Consider the following 22,616-nt stretch of genomic DNA (forward strand, 5'->3'; position numbering starts at 1 on the left):
TACTTGACTCTCATCCAGGTGGCTTGGAACCGATTCCCGGAACTGGAACCAAAAATGTAAGAGAGTGCTCTTACATATGAATGCAGAAATGAAAACAACTTGATTGATGTCTTGTTCACTTTGAGGGTATTTGTAAGCGAGTTGATAACCATGGATCTCATTGATCTCGCATAGGATAAAAAAGAAATATGAATTCCAACCGTTTCACAGTCTTTATACGGCTTATTTCAACAGCGAATAAAAGTCTTTGGTCTGTTTTTTATAGGTCACATCCACAAATTTTTACTAGTGATTTTCTGTCGAATATAATTTCATTTATTTACCATGTATTGGTTCATTGTTTTTTTTGTTACTAATGGAATGATTACCACAAATCGAATAACAAAGTAGGTGTAACCAAAATAAATTAATATGGTTAAAATTCATACAGTTTATTTCTAATAGACCTTCAATCATTAGCTCTGAACTTTTCACGATTTGTAATCAATTATACATTATCAATTTGGATACAAGGATACTGTATCAACAATACCACAGCAATGCCGTTACTTAGGCAGGTAAACTTATCACTTATAATTATAAGTACTTTGAAGTACTTATAAGTAATATAGTTATAAGTACTTTGAAGTACTTATAATTAATTGTAAGTAATATTTTTTCAAAGTATTTATAATTATAAGTACTTTGATTCGTATTTAAACAAGCCCTAGATAGGCTCTGGTGTGACCCTTAAGATCCACACAAATAACTTCCCAGCATAATAAATAGTTATAAAACCCGACTCGAAACGACTCGACCGAATGTTATGAAATTTTTTGAATCATATTGCCGTTAATACGCTTCAATCGACACTTCAAAGAAGTCGATATCATTTTTTACTCGCGCAACATCGATCAGGAAAAAAATGACCACGGATGTACATTCTAAGTCAAAATAAAAGCAAAAGTTGAACCGTTCTAAGTGATGGCGTAATGAAATGTCATACACTAAATTTAATTTTCTTTATATATCTTTATAAATTATAGCTCATGTGTTAGTCTAATGTGGGAGTATATTACAGTTTCAATAAAATAAGTTTAATTATGATTTCAAATAATTTATAATTATTTGTTGATCTTTCTTAATCAGAAATTCGCCATGATATAATTATAAAAATAAATAAGAAATCATTCATATAAAAGTTATTATTTTCAAATTTCTAGTTCTTTTTTTAATGTTTTAACTTTGAAACTGAACTTTTAATTTTTATACGATCAAAAGATAACAGTTTTAAATAAATAAGAGTATGGACTAATAAGCGTTATAATAATAATGTTATTTAATAAATTATTAAATTTCGATTCACAAAAGCCTAGCTTTTACAGAAAAAATAATTTCTTTCTAAAATTTTTTAGAAATTTTATCGATTTATTCTGTGGATAAATCAAAATTATTATAAAAAAGAATTAATATAAAAGTTGAGTAACTTTATGTTGATTTTTTTTAAAAGTTTATTGATAAAAAAAACTTTGCTATAGAAATATGAATATAAAACGCATTATGAAACACAAAACAGTCTATAATGTTTAAAAGAAAATAAAATATAAAAGATGTCGGTAGGTATATACGAATAAAAAATTTAATAATAAAACACATTTAAGTTTTCATTTTCTCATTATTTATTTGTTAAAACTTTTATTTTTTATATTTTCGTATAAAAAGAAATAATATAAATGTTTCATTTGTTACAGTTAACAAAGACAACCACACAAATGGTCGATCACAACCTTTACTTCAAGATCCACACTTCAGTTCACGTCCACAACCTTTTAGTAAGTAGCTTTTTTATTTCGTCATATAAAACGAATTACAATACGATTTAAAAAATAATTAATTTCCAAATATAAGACGTATACGTATGTGTTGTATTTATAAATACAACACATTTAGCTTAAATTTTAGAGTCCTTTTTAAGAGGTATGTCTATAGCTAGCAAATAAAGCATTTGTACATATTTATAATTATTCATTCTGTGTTTATAAAATTCACGAAATACGATTTTCTATATACGATGTTAGATTATAGATAGATTAGAGAATAAAATTATAAGAAAAAATCATTTTGAGAAGTTTCTAAAAATATTTTTGATAACGTACTTAACCCTACTAATGTAATTATATTTATGCCACCCAAGATAGGTTGAAAAGCTGGTTTGGATTCTCTTACTGAATGACTAAGGCAATTTTTGTTCCCCTTATTAAAATAAAAACCCATTCTCTTAGACTTTTGCTTTAAGCATTTAAAGCATAGTAGTTTCATCCAATCTATCATTTCTTCTTCGTCGCATTCCCTAAGTTAAAAAAAAAACTATGAACTGATAGACAACCCTACTAATGTAATTATATTTATGCCACCCAAGATAGGTTGAAAAGCTGGTTTGGATTCTCTTACTGAATGACTAAGGCAATTTTTGTTCCCCTTATTAAAATAAAAACCCATTCTCTTAGACTTTTGCTTTAAGCATTTAAAGCATAGTAGTCTCATCCAATCTATCATTTCTTCTTCGTCGCATTCCCTAAGTTAAAAAAAAAAACTATGAACTGATAGACGTCGAAATAACTCGAAATTTGGCATATTTATTACCAATGACAATAAAATACTTTAATAAGTTTATAAAATTATCTTGATTAGTATTTTCAGGAATAACGGTTTCCATATCTGAAAATACATACATTTAATTGCGCTCCCACCATATTTCATTCGGAATTTTTGATAAACAAATAATAGTCTAAAATTCTTAAAAACAAATAATAAATAATAGTTTAAAAAAACTAAAAACACCATTTTGTAACAAGATGAGCTAAAAGGTAGAAAAGTATATCTTTTTAAGATATTTTAAAATGATTTTACTTTATCTGTCTATAAAATATTTACAATAATTTAAATTTAGCACCCCACGCTTTTTAACGATAAATTGATTTTTTTGAATTGAAAGAAATTATTTTCTACACTTTAGTTCAGATTGTTACAAAAGTGTGTTTTTTAGTTTTTTTTAAAACTATTATATGTTTTTAGGGTCAATAAAACTTTCTATTTTTTCTTTGAAACTTTTTTTTTCTTGATGCTCCTCAGAAAACATTTTGCTTTCCATATTCTGCTTTCCGCATGGGCTGTTACAAACTAATTAAGTATTGTTTATTTGTCGATATATGATCAACTAACAATTTTTAATACTGCGAGATTCGGTCTCTAGTCTACATCCTTCCATTTAACCTCCTGAATTCTCAGAATTTTCGATTTTTCCATTAAGAGTTGCAAGAAACAACTACACTGGGCAAAAACCTTTAAGGAGCAGTTTAAAAATCCTGAGCAGCTTTTAAGTTGCAGATTTGTGAAATATTTGTTATTTGGATCACACTGTATGTGTATTGTATATGTATAAAACTGCCATCCATCTGTTATTACTTTTCAGTGTTCGGTGCATTATTATTGCACTAGTTACATAGTTTGTTTACTTTGTGAATGGTACATTTATAGGAAACTGCTTTTCAATAAACCGTCTACTTACTAACTTCTCTATTTTACTATGTTGTTTTGAAAACTAACTGTAAAGTGAAACAATCGTTAAACTTTTATTTTTACTTTAAATTCACTTCACAAATGTCCATCCATTGCTTTTTGCTTTTCACATATAAAATTCACTGCATATATGTGACATCACATGCTCAAATGTGTATATGACAACTTTTAAACTTTATACATATTATACAGTGGTGTGCGATTTAGATATAAGAGCTTTATAATATTTTGTACTTAAAAAAGTAAATATTTACATATATTTTACATTTTGATTATTAAGATGAAACAAACGAACAAGAAATATCCATTTTCTACTTTCATATAGATAAATTGATATTCTGCAGCAATCTAATTGAATTGAAGAAATTTTTTGTTAGCTTAAAGGACCCCGCAAGATTACGTAGAAAAACGTAATCTTGTGGGAGTCTTTCTGAGAAACTTTTTCAATCCGTCCCCAAATTTGAAGTCGATTTTTTTGAGTCGTAAAAATTTTGGGGTCGATACACATTGTTTTTTACAAGAATATCTCTGCATTTTACATTAGAGTTAAAAGTAACGCACTACTTATTGTACGGAGATAACACTCTTAAATCACGATCGTGTGACGTCTGATAAATTTTTTTTTAATCAATCTGTAGCATTTTACCTTATTCATGTATGGATTGGCAGCTTAATGAATAAAATTTTAAGAAACTGGAAATTTTAGGAAAAGCGGGCTTTAAAAGGGCATAATAAGGCGGTTTTTTCATATGTTGTTATGTATTTTGTTAAAAAATGATGTTAGTTTCTACAGATTAGCCATTTTTTAGTTATTAAACACCAAAAGGTCCATTTTCCAAAATTGGATTCCACAAGTCCATTCTGAAAGCTGAAATTGGCTAAAATTTAAAAAAATCACTATCGCTATGAACGTAAGTTACTTAAGCGCGAAATAACTATACTGTTTGAAAACATTTTGGTCAGCTAAAACTTTCCCACCCCCAAAAAAAATATATAAATTATCAATTAAATTGTTGTTAAAATCAACTATATTAATAGTTGTTTAATAAATATGGTGGCAGCGCAAAAAAATTAATTGCATACACAACAAATTGATATATTACAAAATTTATTTGTGTTTCCACCGTTTGTTGCCTTCATCTGTTAATATATTATAGAGATGATTTTTAAAAGTTTCCAGCTAATTTTTTCGAAAACGAAATGTTTTTTCCCACTATCTAATACTCCAATCTGTTTTCAAAAAATTTAGTTAGAAACTAAAAAATCACACTGAATTATTTTTTATTTATTTACTAACGTCTATCCATTTTTGTTAGTAAAGGACTCCTCAAGGTTATTTCTTTATCAATAAGTGTTTACTATGAAAAAATCACTCCGAAGTAGAATAGAGCATTTGGCCGCCAGACCAGCGCTTTCGCACTGAGCTACTGAAACTGTATGATGAGCATGATTTTCTTTCAAGTCATACATACTTCTTTTGATGTCTTGTATATTTTATTCCTTTGTTTTTTCAACTGTTTATTCAAATTCTTATATTTTTTGTAAACAAACACCAACAAGTTATTTATTAACTTCTCAATTATAATTGTTTACTTCATTCGTAAATTTCAACTTAAATGCTTATTTTGAGAGAAGCTATCTCATTCCGACGGAAATTAACACAATTAAAGCCACAGACTCCACTGTTTATTATATACCATACAATTGGAACACTTTATACCTTTTAGTTATAAAAATAAATTATATATTTATTACCATAATTTTAAAAAAAAAAGTTTAAGCTGAAAACTTACCCACTTCATTTAATATGATTGTAGTATATTTTGTTACTCAATGAGAAATAAACCTGTTGACTTAGTTGACTTTCATCCAAAAAGTTTCTAATATATACAATTTTTTACACAAATATGTTAAAAATAGTATAAGAATGTCTAGAAATGATCAAAGTTTTAGTTTCATTTTGTGGTTGAACTGCATATTGGTATCATTTTCAGGTCATAATTTCAATTTTTATTCGTTATTTAAGATATAAATATAAAAATTATTTTCACACCTTGTACGCTACCGAAGAACATAAAATTAATGGATAACTTTTATTAATTTTCCAAGCCATGACACAAGCCGATAGGGGGTGAAATTTTCCTGATATTGAAATTATAAACTGTTAGCTTTCAAATGAGCTATTGATGAACTCAATCCGGTTATTTTTCTCAGAGATACAGATGTCTCACATTTCATAAAAATGAGTTGAACTATTTTTTCGCTGATCAATGTATAAGAAATTTTTAATATATGTCGTAACATGTTGCAGACAGATTTGATTATTCCTTGCTAACCTCAATTATAAAAAACAAATAACTCGCGAATTTAAATCGACTTACCAAATAGTAGGAGAACAATTCAAAATCGAAGACCTAAAACTAAAAACAAAAGTTTAAACTGTCGTGATTCTCAAAGTGGTCCATATGGAACCTCAGTGGTCCACGATGACCTACAAAAGATCCATTCGATAAAAAAATAGAATTAGAGAATCTCATTTAAGTACTTAAATATGTTTTTTTTTTTTTAAACTTTTCACCGCACTACATTCGTTGCATACAAAACTGAAAAACATGACAAGTGGTCCACGAGACAAAAAAGGATTGAGGACCTCTGATTTAAAGTGTCAAAAAAGTCAAATTTACGAAGTTAAAATTTATAAATTACTCACTCAGAAAGTGAATGGGAATGTAAAGGATAAATACTACACCAGACTGAAACACCTAACATTTCTTTTTGAAATCTGGTTAAAAAGAAAAACTACAATAGGAATAATGATTCTATTTATCGCGAAAAATTTATGTTGTTCATTGGGGAAAAAAATTGATAACGTTAGTACATAACATTTTTTTTTATAGTATTATGTTTGCAAATAGATTTTAAATTATTTCTAAATGTGTTGTTCTGAAGTTGGTATTGATACTAGGTAACATAGTATAATATGTACTACTTATATCTGTACTATCAGATCAGTAGAGAATACGTTCGGCTTTTTATATTCATTGGTGGTAAATACTGAGTGATATTCAATAAACGGAACATTTTCATAACATATTATAAATTTTTTGAACAGAATAAATTTAAAAACGCTAACAACTTCGATTTTAAATTGTTTGTTCAGGTGAGATTTAGCACTTTTTTTATTTCCTTTGTATAAGAACAAAATTTTTTTGGTGTATTTTTCATTTTCAATCAAAACCTTTTTTCTTAGATCGTCGATTAGAAAGGGTGCTTTGTTAAATGATTAATACATACTTGAAACTTCGTGCGTGATTTCCTTTTGGCAAGTCTACAAACTTCTCTCTACGATTATTTTTGAAAGTCCTGTGTTGTCAAATGAGCATGATTACGGACGGCATATTTAAGCTACCGGCCTGAAAAAACGTGGCATGGAATTTGTCGGACACTATGACACCTTGATTACATGAATAATTAAATAATTCAGTAAAAATGAACCAAAAGTACTTGAGTACGGCATGTTCGAGGTGGTAGCCAAGCTCATCAGCGCAGTATTTTTGCTGGGCAAAATATTTTATTGTTAAACAATTATTAATGTTATCAAGTGGTCATAGTGTCCGAAAAATTTCATACTGCGGTTTTTCGGACCGATAGCTTAAATATGACGTTATCATGCGTAGTAAATATGAAGTCGTAGAAAGAAGTTTGGTAAACTCGCCAAAAGGAAGCCTCTCACGAAGTTTCAAGTATGTATTAATCATTTAACAAAGCACTACTTCAGTCACATGGTCTACTATTCATGACCTAATTTTTTCGACTTTGTGGTTTACATAATGTCCCCAATTCATCCATAACCGGAAAGCCCTAAGCGAGAATCGTAACGTGTATATTGGTGGTTTGTGTCATTTCACAACGAAATGGTCACATATTCATAACTTAAGTTTATGTACAGAACAAGAATATAGTGTGTAGATATCAATTCCAACTGACATTTTCCAATTTTCATAGTTAGTATGCGAAAAAACGTACAATTGTAAAACGACTATTAAATCGAAGGGTGAAAATAAAGCTAAAGAATATAATAATACAATAATATTGTATTCTAAATAATACGAAGTTTATTGGAGTACTCCTTCAAACTCACTTCTAAAAGGTCCCTGTCCGATCCCAAGAAAAGTAATTGCGAAAAAAAGTGTCGCGTTTTTTTCTTTGCAAGATTTATATGTCTAGTGTCCCCCCTCTTTTCAATTAACGCAGCATCTTCGAAATAATTAAAGGCTCAGTGCCTTTATATTCTTCTAATAAAGAAAAATCCTAAAAATTTCTTTAATTTGAAACAAACCTTCGAAATTTTCAGTTGTGGTAATGTATGAAAACCTTATGTTGTCATTCACAAAAATTTTGTATTGACAGTATGAACAAAATAGGATATCCGGTATAATTTAATCGATGTATATAAGTAAGCACATAGAATGAAAAGATGTAGATGATTGAAATTAGAATTCGTATCACGTTCATAACAGAGTTCACTTGTACGTACGTATTTGTACGAAACTTTATTAAATATTTACCTTCGAGTCAGATATAGATTGTTTGACGTCTTTTTATTATAATTTCAAGTGAAAATTCGAGTATACACATATTCTTGTCTCTTGCTTACTCTTACTTTTTTACTCAATGTTTCGACTCGATAAATAAATTTTTATTAGTGATATATGTATATATATTTTTAATTTTTATATGAAATTACCATCCCTTAGTATTTTCAAAACAAACATTTCTTCTTACCTTCAATATAATAACGTTTGCATTTATTATTTTCAAAACTATTCTCCTGTTGATTTCACTTTGAATTCAAAAAGAAAATATTAATTAAAATGGCCAAATTGTATTTTTTAGGGTCTCACCTTCAATTATAATGAAGGTGGAAAGTAATGTCCATTTCGGTTTATGATATGCCAAAGATATATTGAAGGTATTTTCATTTTATTAGAATCAATAATGCCTTAATGATGAACCTGATCATACGTTAATTTCTCTTAATCTTACAGATCTTGTATATGTCGATCAAACAAGGTTTTTAGGTATAATCATAGATCAAAATTTAAAATTTACTCCACATATATAACGCACTTATGCAAAAAGCTTAGCGGAGTTTTAAGATCGTAGTTAGATCACCAACAGCTTCTGGCTTTTTACTATGCAAATGTATTTTCACACATTAAATACGGCATTCTAATGTGGGGACGAAGTAATGAATCAAATAGAATCTTTGTAGCCCAAAAGCGGATTATAAGGAATATCTTTCGGATTAGCAGTACAAGTACTTGCAAAAAAGTGTTTATAAAACATAAGATTTTAACTTATTGGGGTATTTATATATATGAATTGTTAGTATATATGAAAGAAAATCGATATTTTAAAAATAATACAGATAAGGTTTATGACACAAGATTGACACTTAACTATAAGTTTGCTCACAAAACTAGTTTCTTTGAAAGAACCCCGATGTATACGGGTTTCAAATTGTATTCAAAATTACCGAAAGAAATCCAATCAGAGGCTAAATCAGTTTAAAATTAAATTAAAAGATTATTTAGCTGAAATAGCTCCATACCATTTACTTTTCTAATTGTACCCTTTGACATTTTGTATACTTTTGTTGTAGGAGTCTTTTTCAATAAAATTATTGTTATTATTATAATGCTTCAAAATTCCGCTGCCAAAATATTAGTTATCTCAATGTATTTTGCTGGCCAGAGTTATATATTATTATTTGCTGGCCAGAATATTGCTCAAATAGTCAATAAGTTAAAGTATAAACGGTTAGTGCTACAAAAACAAACTTACAAAAAAAGGATAGTAAATTTAATTATCTGCAATAAACCTTATAACCATTGTTGATCTAAAGTGCACGGCTACAGGAATATAGACAAAAACGGTTTTTTCTTAAAATGATAGCACTTCCGTCCTGTTTTTTTTAAGAATTTTGTAAGCATTTACATTCAGTTTTTGACACTATACCTATTTAAATAAAAAAATAACTCCTATAATTAATTTAGTGCATAATGGACAAGAGTAACAAAAATCTGTATTACATATATTTAGTAGGAAATTAATTTACAAAGACGAAAATACTTTCTTCCATTAAAGACAAAGTATCCTTTTACTTGCTTTCACTTTAATAGTAAAATAAAGCTCAATTGAATGTTATAAAATCGTGAAAAAAATTGTGGTATTAATAAGTGAAAAGAAAAAAATTATGATAATAAAAGAAAGAAAACAACTAAATAAGGATATTAATTAAAAATTGCTGTTGCTTTGACGTTAAGAAGATGAAGTATTACAGGAGCCACTTATTGTTTTGTGTTGCTCTCTTAAAAAAAATGTAGAAAAAAAAGTATCCACTTACCTACATTTGAAGTTCAAAACAACATGTAAACAAAAAGCACATCCATTTAAAGTAAAAGAAACACATACTGTTCAGTTTACAGGTGCTTATTTTATCTTGCGTATAAAAAAAATCTTGCAAATGTATTTTATCAATTTTCATTTTGTATCTTTTAAAAAAAAATTTTTACTAAAAAAAAATTTATATTATTTGAAATTTATTCGCCTGATAAATAAATTATTTTTGAAATACTTAGTCATACTTTGAAACGAATTTTTACAAATAAAAGATTTTACATACTTTATCCAATAATGATGGATTTTTTTTAAATTTACTTATTTTACCCCCTTAATATTATCGAATCGCACTAGTATGTCGTAAGGATCTATAAACGACCAACCAAAAGATAGTTTGAACTTGCTTTTAAGAAGTACCTTGCAATAGATAAGAAATACCTTATGGCACTGTCAATTTCCTATCCCCATTCATTCTTTTTTACATCGAAATCTAATTTCTTCTTCGTTTTATGGCTTAAAATACCTCTACAACCCCACTAAACTGAGATAGAGAGTTGAAACTTTGTTTCTTAGTTAAGTAAAAGTCGAGGAACATCCTTTTGGGTATTACAACTTTCCACCCCTCATTCGCCCTTTCGTTGTTGAAATATCTATGTTGTTTTGCGGCAGTTAATGCTTTGCGAGCCTCTACAGCAGGCATGGGCGAGTTATTTTAAGTCGAAGTCACCATTACTATAACTTTATTGTGTGTCACAAACTATATTGTGTGTCTCTTTATCCAAGTCCGCATTGCTCATAGAGGAGTAAGCGAGACGGATATACGAATCTTCTACCTATCTCAGTTTCTCTCAAAAATCAAGTAACAGGTAGAAAAAAAAATGTTGTCTCTCTGTCTTACTCCTATTTTAGGTTGTCGCTGGTTAGGTTGTCACTGTCTTACTCGTATTTTAAGTGAGGAGTCCAAGAGACTTCTCTGAGTCACATTTGCCTATGTCTGCTCTACAGTCTCTTCCGAATTGAGTTTGAATTAGAGGGTTCAAAATTTGATTATGAATTGATTTTATGCTAAGAAACTATTACAGAAATACATTTTGGTATCGTCAACTTCTCAGACCCCTTCCCGCTTTTTTATGTATGATATTTCATGTTTAAAACATATAAAAAAAATCATTTCAATAAAAATCAACATGTAATGAAGTTAAAATATGACCTTACAATAGCTTCCTTTTATCATTTTTAGTAAATATGATAATTGGAAGCTAAAAGCAAGTAAAATTTTAATAAGATTTAATTTATTAATAACTAGCTGGGAACTACCCGCTTTGCTGGGCAACATCCCCACTTGCACCCCTCCCTCCACATTTCCTTGCGTTGGATAACAGTTTTGTAATGTACACGTCATGCTCTTTTATTTGATACCCCACTTAGGTATATTTGTAAATATTCGATATTTCCTTCCCACTTTCTCGCTACACCTTTCTACCCTCCGAAGGTTAAAAAAATTTCTAAATGTAATTTAAAACATTCTGAGCAAGTTTTGAACTATTAAAAGCCATAATTGAAAAATATGAATTTTTTATTCATGAACACCCCCGCAACCTCCCTTGTGGGTGGAATTTCGTAAAATCCGTTCTTAGCTGACCTCTACTTGGCAAAAGGAATATTCCTGCCAAATTTCAATTCTCTAGGTCTTATAGTTTCAGAGATATCGTGATGAGTCTCCTATATATATAAGATAACCTACATAATAATTTTGTTTGAACATTGTTTGTGGTTTGGTATATTAATTAAAGCTAACAATTATTGAATAATTAAATATAAAATTTGTGTATTATGTTTTTATTAATAATGACAAATTCCCGTTTAAATATTGTGTTGGTACAATTCTGCTCAAGAAAAATGAATCCATATTATATGCATAGCGATAAATACCATCTTCAAAATGTCATCTTCTGCTTGTTCCAATTCTAAGCCATCGCAAAAAAAGGTGTTAAATTCGTACTCTTTTAGCATTTCAAATTTCATTTAATATGCAAAACATTATATACAATCTAAGTCAGTATTATATTAATAGTTTTTTTAAAGCGTTCATATAATGTTGAGCTTAATAATAAAATATCCGACCTATATGTTTCAAAAGAAGCACAATTTATTTGCAAACTTTATCATATCGACTCCATTTCATTTACTGTTGTAATATTTACTAGCTACTGCGTGCAGAATCAGAATTAGCGCCGTCTCGCTTAAATTTTGTGGTCAAATTTGAATCAAAATCGCATTGGCCATATTACCCACAAAAATGTCAAATTACACTTGATACCATGGCAAAATTTTTAAGTGAAATTAAAATTGATAAAAAAACGAAAAGTTATTAAGAATCAAAGATTGCATTCAAAGGTTGTCCATCCCTTTTTAACAAAACAAAGCGATAAATAATATATGTAATCTCTATGGCGAAACAAATGTATGACGTCACTAATGGGTATCTTCCTCTTAGTTTAATAAGGAATTTTAAACGCACATACCCTGCATATTAGTAAAGATTTTTAAAAATCAACTTCACTTTTCCATTCGTGAAGTAAGAATTCTTCATCTGAAGTGATAAAATACATAAGTCATGAACTCATTTTGTAAAATAAATCTTGAAAATATAATTAAAAGTCTCAATAATAAATAATTTAGCGCACAACACTAAATTCGGTTCTGCACGCAAGGAATACTTTTAAAATAACAATTGTGAGAGTTTCTAGTTTTTCCTTATATTACAATTTCATTTTAATTCAATTTATATTCGAAGAAAAATTGTTATTTAATATAACAACTACTACCATTATACCATGCCGTCGTCTTTTTTTATTAATATTCACTGCATTCGTATTATTTTTAATATGTCATAAAAATGCTATCGGATATTCGTATATCATCTTTATTTCATATTTTAAGAAAACATACGAGCATTTTTTGCTTTGTTCTATATTAGAAAACGTTTTTGTGGTACGTGTTTATTATATATAGAGAAAATGTCTGCTAGCGGGTTAATATTTAATATGTCAAATAATGGCATTTTATTACAAAAAATTTGCTACAAATGAAATTTGCAAACATTTTTATTAACTGTTATACAGGGTGAACCATTTTAATATATAATGACTAATAGCTCATTATCAAAAAACAATTGAAACAAAAATCATAGAGTTTTGGGGGAGGGCATCATTTTCCGACATCAGATTGGATCTAGGAACACTTTAAACTAGAAAGTTGATTCTCATAAAAAGAGTAACAATTTTTGTTTAAAACATTTTTTCAAAGGCGATTTAAAAATATGTCATTATTGCGTTTAATCGAAAGAAAATACGTTTAAAGTCGATAATTGTAGGTTATTTACACAGGCGAAAGTCCTCTATATCCCTTGGCATTTTTTGGCTAAAGCATTTTATTTTTGTAAGAATATAATAATATTTTAAAGTCGCATTTCCTCCGAAAGCTGACGATTTTCGAAAAAAATGGTTTAGATGAAAAATGTTAGTTTTTTTATGGGGATCAACTTTCTAATTTGAAGTATTTTCTCTTTTATTTCTCTTAACGTTTGGAATCTAATTTAGCTATTAAAGAAACTCGGAGAAATAGATCTGATGTCAAAACATGATCAAACTCCTCAAGTTTTAAGTCATTTCTTTGCGCTTATTATGAAATACTTAATGACCTTTTAAAAGACGGAAACTCTATTTTAGTAGGGGTTGTATAAATAGATGTATATTGAGAGACCATAGTAATTTACAATAAGTCTCTTCAAATGTATGAATGAACTGTGCACTAGAAAAAGCCTTTCTTTTTAATGGTTTAGTGATTCTATAGACCACTGCTTTTTTCAGATTTAAGCGTATTTATCTCTTCCATATAGAGAGCCAGAAGTGGCCGAGCGGTGTAAGGCATTAGATGTTAACCAATTTTTTTATTTAGACTTAGGTTGCGGGCTCGAATCCGGGCAGCGGCAGTGTGAGCAATTAAAATTTAATTAATTGGGCAGTAGAATTGATCACATTGTCGTCGCTTTGATAAGAACGAAGTAACTGAATCCACCCTCATCATAAAATTGTAATTGTATATGTGAATTTAATCTAATAAATAAAGATTAACAAATAATGATGTGAGTGGCCTCTGTTGTAGGCATATATGTCAGAGAAACGAAGGTAAAACCCCATTATTATTATTATTATATCTTCCATATTGACTGCATGATGTCAGTTACGGTTTTATGATATAACGTCCTGAGGGAAAACACATCAAAGTTATATCGGGTATTTAATATTTATTGTATATAGAGTAAGATTTGTTGTGAAGCATGGTACATTGTGGTTTGTACTATGGGTCACAATTTTTTATTTGAATGTAGTTTAACTCTCAAAAATTACTTAGTATTGAGAAATAACAGTGCTATAAACAGAGACAATTTTCAATATAATATTTTAATGTATGGGTAAAAAACACTATATACTTCAACTTACCCTGCTGTTTAAAAAAGTCATATCATATGAAGTTGTTCAACGTGCTACCTATAGCGTCAGCGCTATTCTGTAAATGAAAGAGTTTATCCTATATTGTTAGATTTGATTTAAAAAGGTTGAAAATGAAAAGTACCTAGTATTCAAGTAATAAATTTCATGCTGTAAAAATATTTGTATCTTGTCGTTTAACTTTTATTTGAAATGTTTTTTCAGCTTAGAAATTAAATTATTTTCTAGAGAAATATAAAAATCCTATAAATCATTCATACATGTAAGTAAGGTTAGAAAGGTATAGAGATAGGTAATATAAGTATTTCAAAAGTCATTTACATTTTTATTGCATATTCATCCTATTATACAACCTAGACGTGGAAAGTAATGCTATATTAATGGAGGGAAATAATTGAAAAACAACAATTATATTATCGCAGCTTCAGTTTAATATACGAAGAGATTTTTATATTCTACGTATTTTATCCTGATAAAATAAATTAATATTATTGTTGAAAACCAGTTGACAGATTTTTAAGTTTTTAAAAGATGAACATTTTAACATCGAAAAAATTTTTGTCTCAATTACCACCGGAATCAAGTCTTGGAGTGTTAGTATACCTTAAAAACAATGTCAGCATAATACATAACAACCTACCATATCATATACATACATAACAATCACCGAATTATCAGGTAAGAACAAAATATGGTACCGTAAAAAACCCAATTAACGATTTGAAAGAATAATTTGTATGTTTATTTGCACTTGATATAAGGCGGAGGTGGAAAATTCAGGCATGGGTAGCACCAGATATCCAGACTTGGACCAAGCTTGGCATGATTTTATCATTCGTTGTTAATTGACATATGACATAGCCTGCATTCCTCTGAAACGACTCGACCGATATTAATGAAAATTTATTGGTATATTTCGTGGGTATGAAAATTTTAAAATATTTTTCATAACTTATAATTGAACTTTTTTATGTAAAATCATCCAAAAAAAACTCTATTCAAGTTTCAAAAAGTTAATATGACGTGATTAAAAAAATTTTTTAAAAACATTGGTGTATCTAGCAAGTTTGCGCCCGGCAAACTCGTGAGTAACATCTTACAGCATGACTATTCATACAAATTGAATTAATAAATTTATCTCGAAGTTTTCTTACGTGGTTCTCTATATTAAAATAATATTGACTATAAAATTATTCAACTATTACCTGTCAACCAAAATGATTTGCTATTTTTTGATTAGTACAGTTTACAGATTTAAAACGTATGAACCTTTAAACAAAGTGCCATAATCTGTCATTCGAATATTTTTCGTAATTCGGATTCAACCTAATCCAAATAAAATTATAGGGGATCGAACTAAATCACTTCAAATGAAGAATTAATTCTCACTTTACAAATAGAAAAGTGAAGTTGGTTTTAAAAAATTTTTACTAGTATGAAAGATATGAACGTTTAAAGATGCACACTAGTGGCGTCATACTTAAGTATCGCCTTAGAGATTATATACCAAATTTTGTTTTGTTAAAAGGAGATGGGCAACCTTTGGATGCAATCTTTGATTGCTTATAACTTCTTCGTTTTGTAATCAATTTTAATTTCATTTTCAAATCTCATGGTATCAAGTCTAGTTTTACATTTTTATGAGTGATATGACCAATTCGACATCAGGATTATCCCCTTTTTTTATAGAGTAAAATTAAAATTACTTAACTTGTATATTTTAAGTTATGATGTATTTGATTGCAAATTAAATAAGCTTCCGACATAATATTTAAATCATATATGAACGAACAAAGCTTGTCAAAGAATTACATAGTTACAAGGCTTAGTTATGTTAAATAAAGGAACTAACTTTTTCGTGGAATTACAATGTTACAAACTTAGATGTGGTGTTTAGCTATTACCTGCAGTAATTAAACCTCAAATAATTATGAACATCAAACAAAAATATTATTAATATATAATGTCAAATATGAAAACAACAATGAAAATGATATGAAGTCGAAGCATATTTAATTATGTAATATAATGACATATCAAAATCTATAATCTCAAATTCTCTTGCTTGTTACATAAAATCTTAATTGTTGTTAAATCTACAAGGTGTTTCATTTTAATCGATACTTCTACAAATCTCCTAATTGCACGAGCTATATATTTGTAGCTCAGTTTAAACATACATTATAAGCGATTCGCCGTTATAGCGTATGTTATAACTAGTTTTGACTGTATTTAGGGAAGTCATTTGGTTAATATGGAATTGCTACCAAAAAATTTTGCGAGATAACACTGCTGAATGTCATTGGATGTCATTATCAAATTAGTGACATGAAAATTAGGAAAATGAACATTAGACAGAGTGAAAGTATAAATGTAAATGATTAACGCATTCATGAAATTATATTCTGTACGTTATTAATGTAAGTTATTTTCATGATTGGCGTATTTTTTTCCTTTTGGATCTAATTACTATCCGTAGTTAGGCAAACTAAAAAATAAAATGGTTCAGTAAATAACAAAACAACACGCGAACCGCTTATAAAAAATGTTCGTGCTCAGCGAAAAAATAGTTAACAGAAAAATAAACTCTTTGTATAATTATCAATTTACATCGTTTTTCTACAATCTTTCTATATGCTCAAATTTTTTTGTTCGGCTATTGATCTTGAAATAATATATGTTTAATTGATTTTGATGGCCGTGTTAGTTTCAAATTTAAAATGAACTGATTTAAATCAGCCACTCCTACAACATTTTAATAATATTTATTTAAATATTACTTATAAAACATAATTTGATGATCATTTACATTTGGAAAATATAATTGATCGTAGTTTGTATAGGCATTGCGTGACTAAAATCAATACATATATGTTTGAACAAATAGAAAGAATATATATTCCAGAAACGTTACAATTCTACTTGCTAATATATAATAAATTGCTATATTTACCGAGTGTATCATTCAAACTATTTAAAACATAGCAACGTTATCTAAAATTAACAGACCAAATTTCCTTTCTTAACGAAGAGTAAAAAAAGTTAAGATTTCTCTTACTAATTAATAATAGTCTTAACCGTAATACATACAGAATTGCCGCTCCACTATCTACAAATCTAATAGATTGAGAAAAATCTACTCTTTCGTAACTGTACCAATTTGTTATCCAAATATCACCATGCCAAACGTTATTACCGTTAAAAATCTTTTATTATATTGTTCACGACACAGGGTTTCTTAAGTGAGTGGTGAAGTTATATAGTCAATATTTATAAACATAAAGTATTAAATAATTATTTAAGTAGTATTTAATGAATAGATAAGGAAAAAAAATAATAGACTAGGATTCACGATTGATCCTGTCTATTATTCGGTTTTTTCACTTAATTAACGATTAAATACTATTTAATTAAATAATTTTTTAATACCATATATTTAAAAATACGTATCGCTGAGATACTGTTTGTCTGAAAGCTTTTTTTATACGTTGGACCGTTTTTGAAATAGAGAGCGCAGAAGATGGAGTGCTGAACTATACGTACGTTAGTGCTGGATCGATATTTATAAATATATGGTATTAAAAAATTATTTAAGTAGTATTTAATCGATAATTAGGTGAAAAAACTGTATAATAGACAAGGTCAATCGTGATTCCCAGTCTATTATGTGGTTTTTTTCAATAATTATTCATTAAATACTACTTAAATAATTATTTAATACCTTATATTTATAAATAGCGACTCAGCACCGAAGTACGTTAAGCTGAGCGCAACACCTTCTGTGCCCTCTATTTAAAAAACGGTTCAACATACAAAGAAAAGTTTCAGGCAAAATTTGTAGAAAATTTTATCCTCTACAACTATTATAGTGAATATTAAGGAAGGCTAAAGACACGAAATATTCGCAGCAAACTGTTTTTGGAGATCTTTGACCTTGAATATCTACCTGCGTCGCGCACGCAGGATCATATGTGACTTTTGAAACAACATTTGTACTATCAAAATAAAGATCGTACAAAAATTCAGCTTATTCCGTTAGATTCCAAGGTGAAACCCTAAGATGATTGGAGTATGTGTAATATTATCATCAGGTTTGATGTTGGTAGCACCCGGTATAATAAATTGTTCTATTTATATATAAATAATATATTTCGTAAAAGAACGGAAATCAACTGTTGGGACATAATATTACTGTTGTGAACTTTAAGGGTTACACAGCCAGTATAACATGAAATCACGAACTATACTAAACTATATATTTATTTAAACCTCATACATACGTGTAAAATGAATAAAATATATTTAAATGGTTATTTTCATATTTAATAAATATATGTATGTTATCAATTTATATTGCCAATCAAAATGGCAAATGTTTATAGTGTCGTTACGAATATATTTCGCTAAAAGGATTTTTGTTTTGTCATGGTACCAGACGACATAAACAATATGTGTGGTTTTGAAATAAAATCAGTAATCGAATCGTGTCAGAAAAAAAAACTATAAATAAAAATATTTAATAACACATTTTTCAGAATTTTAATGTTCAAACATACAATATTATGCATGAGGATCTAGTATGAATGAGTATCAGTGTTGCGAACTATGTATATTTTAAATTCCATGTCATCCGGAGTAATTTTTTTATAATTCATAAGGAAAGCTAAATTAAATTATTTAAACTTGAATCAAAAAACATGTATCATTATTATACGTTGCTACTATTTAAGGATTGAAGGGCCTTCCACGACTAGATAGGAAAATGGTTTTCTGTGAAACTTTTTCGAACCACTCCCAAAATGTTCTTCAGATCGTTTTGATTAAAAGCTCTCATGGCCACACAATTTTGTTACGGGTTGTTTTCAAGCTACGGGTGATTAAAGCTCACATATAATATATTTATAGTGTATGACAATCGTCTTAATAATACACCCACGCATACCACATAAGGTAGTCATATAATATAACTATAATATATGTATAGCTTTAGTCTCCCGTAGCACAGAAACTACTCGTTTAATTTTTATGTTTTTGTGGCCGTGAGAGCTTTTGATCAGACCGTTAACAAGCTATGGTGCAAAAATGTATTCTTTTATTTTATTATAATTATTTCTTGTTTTTTTATTTTTTTATTTTGATACATTTTTAATATGTGTTTTGTGCATCATTTATTCTGCGCTATAAACATACATATATTCCAATATTTTTAACTTCTCACTATCGGAAGTTATTTTAATGGGTACGATTTTCGAAATCGAAATTTGCAACATATCTTTACGTTTCATGATTACGACAAGGCATTAACACCAACTTGGAGAAGAAGTATGTGTGTGTGCACGTGCGTAGACATTTTTTTCGTCATCGATATCGCGCGAACAAAAAACGATATCGAATTCGTTTAGGTGCCGATCGAAGTGTATTAACGGCAACATGATCCGAAAAGAATTTTATAACATTCGGTCGAGTTGTTTCGAGCCGCGCGAGCTTTTGTTTTCTTAAATTTTTTTATAACTTTTTATTATACTGAGAAGTTATTCATGTGGTCGCACCAGATCCAATTTAGTATGAACCTAAGTACATTTTGAGAAGGAATCCATGTTTCTGCATTCCTAACCAGTTGCAATCCTCTAACCATTAGAGCTACCACGTTTTTAATGTGTAGAAGTTTTCCATGTGTTGATACAATGTTTAAATTGATGATACATTTCTACAAGGTTATACCTTCAAAACAAAGGTTACTAGTGTTCAAAACTATCTATAACAGGCAAATAATTGATGTGCATTTAATACGGAAACCTGAATGTTCCACTGCCAATTTATGAGAAAGTGGCGCTACACTAGCTTATTTTTTAAATGTGTACTACCCACAAGTATAAAACCAACTTTTAAAAAGTCTCTAGTTCACTTTCAACAAGTGCACTTGTGGCATTATGGAAACAAATCTTTTTTAAGATTCAGTATTTTGTCATGTACAGATTTCTAATTGTAACGACATAATAAACACTTATTATTACTTTTAAAGGTTAGAAATTAGAAATGTGCAGATGTAAAAGAAAAACATCAACAATTAAAGCATTATATTTTTGAATAATACTAAAGAAAATTGAACTAACTACATAAGACAAATTATAAACATTATCATATTATTATTAAATCCGGGCATTCAATTATTAATAATTCCAGACAGTTTCGGTAGTGTCTAATTAAAGGATAGTCATCACCGACTGACATCTTCAAAAAGATTCGTTTCCTTAATGCCACAAGTCACAAGTGCACTTGTTGAAAATGAACTAGTGCCTTTTTTAAAAGTTGGTTTTATACTTGTGGGTAGTACACATTTAAAAAATAAGCTGGTGTAGCGCCACTTTCTCATAAATTGACAGTGAAACATTCAGGCTTTCGTAATTTAAGTGTGTTGCTCTTAGAAAGGTGTGTGTTTAAAAAAATAAGTAATGTAACAAAAATTTTGAACATGAACGTGTTGTAAGTCGATGTGTTAAAATATTTTAAGGAATATTCATGTGAATGGTGTATTGGTGTATGTTTCAATATAGGTACATTATGTCATGAATATATTGATTTTACATTTATAACGTAACACTTGTTGGGTATACTTAGGCATAGGTATTCCAGGTGCTTTAGGACTTTAGTGGTAATTATGGTGACAAATTTACTGCCTGTATTTAGGTTAGTTGAATAAATTATTTCTCAGAACAATAATAATCTATTTCATGTAAAAAACGTTCACTTTGTAAACTTATCCAATGTAGTGTATTTTCAAACATTATATTAGATAAGTTTAAAATTACCTTATTTTATAGACTAGTACAGGATAAGTGAAAAAGTAATGTACAGGCAATAATTTTTTAACACATTTATTTAACAAATCCGGTTCAGCCGTCTTCTTGATACGACTCTACGAGCCAATATATTTGTTTATAAGTCGTTTATTTTCCGAGCAATGGGAGAGGGATGAAACATAAAAATTTTTGGACAAGATCTTGATGCAGTTGTTAGTTCTTATTAATATTTATGCTCATTCGGAGTGAGAAGCTCTAAGAATGTCACAGAAAGTCGCAAATCTCTTATAAACAAAGTTAATTTGTTTAAACAATTGCAAAATGGGTGAGAAATAATAACAAATATTCTGTGTATTCTATGAACAAATACAACATTTCGACTGAAATAAAATATCCATATGACCTATTTTGCTGAGCCGAAAATCAGAAAGAAATTGTTAATTTTGACCTTTTTTTCACAATTGAAAAATAAATGGTCCCAACTAGTCTTAATCGGCGTATTTTGTTAAAATTTTAATTTTTTGGCTCTTAACTTTTATGTAAAGCGCATCGTTTTTCTTAAAAAGTCGAAAAACCTCAAAACATGAAAATTGCTGCAAAAATCATAATTTTTAACAATGAAGACCTTGGTGCCAGGGTTTACAAATTTTTTGTCACCACCATTCATCGCCTATTTTTATATAAAAAATAGTCAATAAACTGGCCTTTTTAATTTTCTGACGTGAAAAAAATATGAATATTCCTCAACCTTTAATGATGGAGAAAATGAATTACTATTTGGTAAAAAAATAAGAGGCCTATTCGACTCGACTATACTCAATTATATAGGAAGTAAGAATGAAAAATGCAAGACAAAACAAGACTTGAAAGACTAACACCAATAAGGAAGACAAAGATGCTAAATTCGTGAAAGCCCATTACACTAAATTCGTGAAACAATCTTGGTTGATCTTGGTGTTGGTCTCGCTCATCACTAATTGCTTTTGTGGTATTGTGATCTAGGCGCCCCTCTTCGCTCCTTAGGTATTCCTGCGCACGGGCCTTTTGTAATCCATTGTAGAAGATAAGAAATTTTGGCTTTGTACCAATAACAAGATTTCTTGACATCTGACCGTGCTACAATTATTCGAGTATCAAGAATCTTATGCTTCCTATTTATTTGAATTTACGTGATTAGATTGTATTTCCTTAATGATATTATTTTTTGTTTTTAATATATATTTGAGTAAACTAAACGAGGTTACATTTAAAACATTAAAACTAAACATCTGAAATGGTTAGTGTTATAAGGGTAAATGGAACATTTTTTAAATGTATATGGGTAGTTGTTAGTTGTAGA

At 28.8% G+C, this 22,616-nt stretch overlaps 1 protein-coding gene across 1 annotated transcript in view; it reads left to right on the forward strand.

Annotated features, from left to right (window-relative positions):
• Nucleotides 1–22,616, forward strand: part of LOC123293240 (heterogeneous nuclear ribonucleoprotein L) — a 406,564-nt gene that overhangs the window by 348,680 nt on the left and 35,268 nt on the right. The window contains exon 6 of the mRNA XM_044873989.1: nt 1,731–1,811. Coding sequence (XP_044729924.1) covers nt 1,731–1,811 — 81 coding nt within the window. The remainder of the gene's footprint in view (nt 1–1,730; nt 1,812–22,616) is intronic.

This window comes from Chrysoperla carnea, chromosome 2 (assembly GCF_905475395.1).
Source record: "Chrysoperla carnea chromosome 2, inChrCarn1.1, whole genome shotgun sequence".
NCBI classification, from domain to species: Eukaryota; Metazoa; Arthropoda; class Insecta; order Neuroptera; family Chrysopidae; genus Chrysoperla; species Chrysoperla carnea.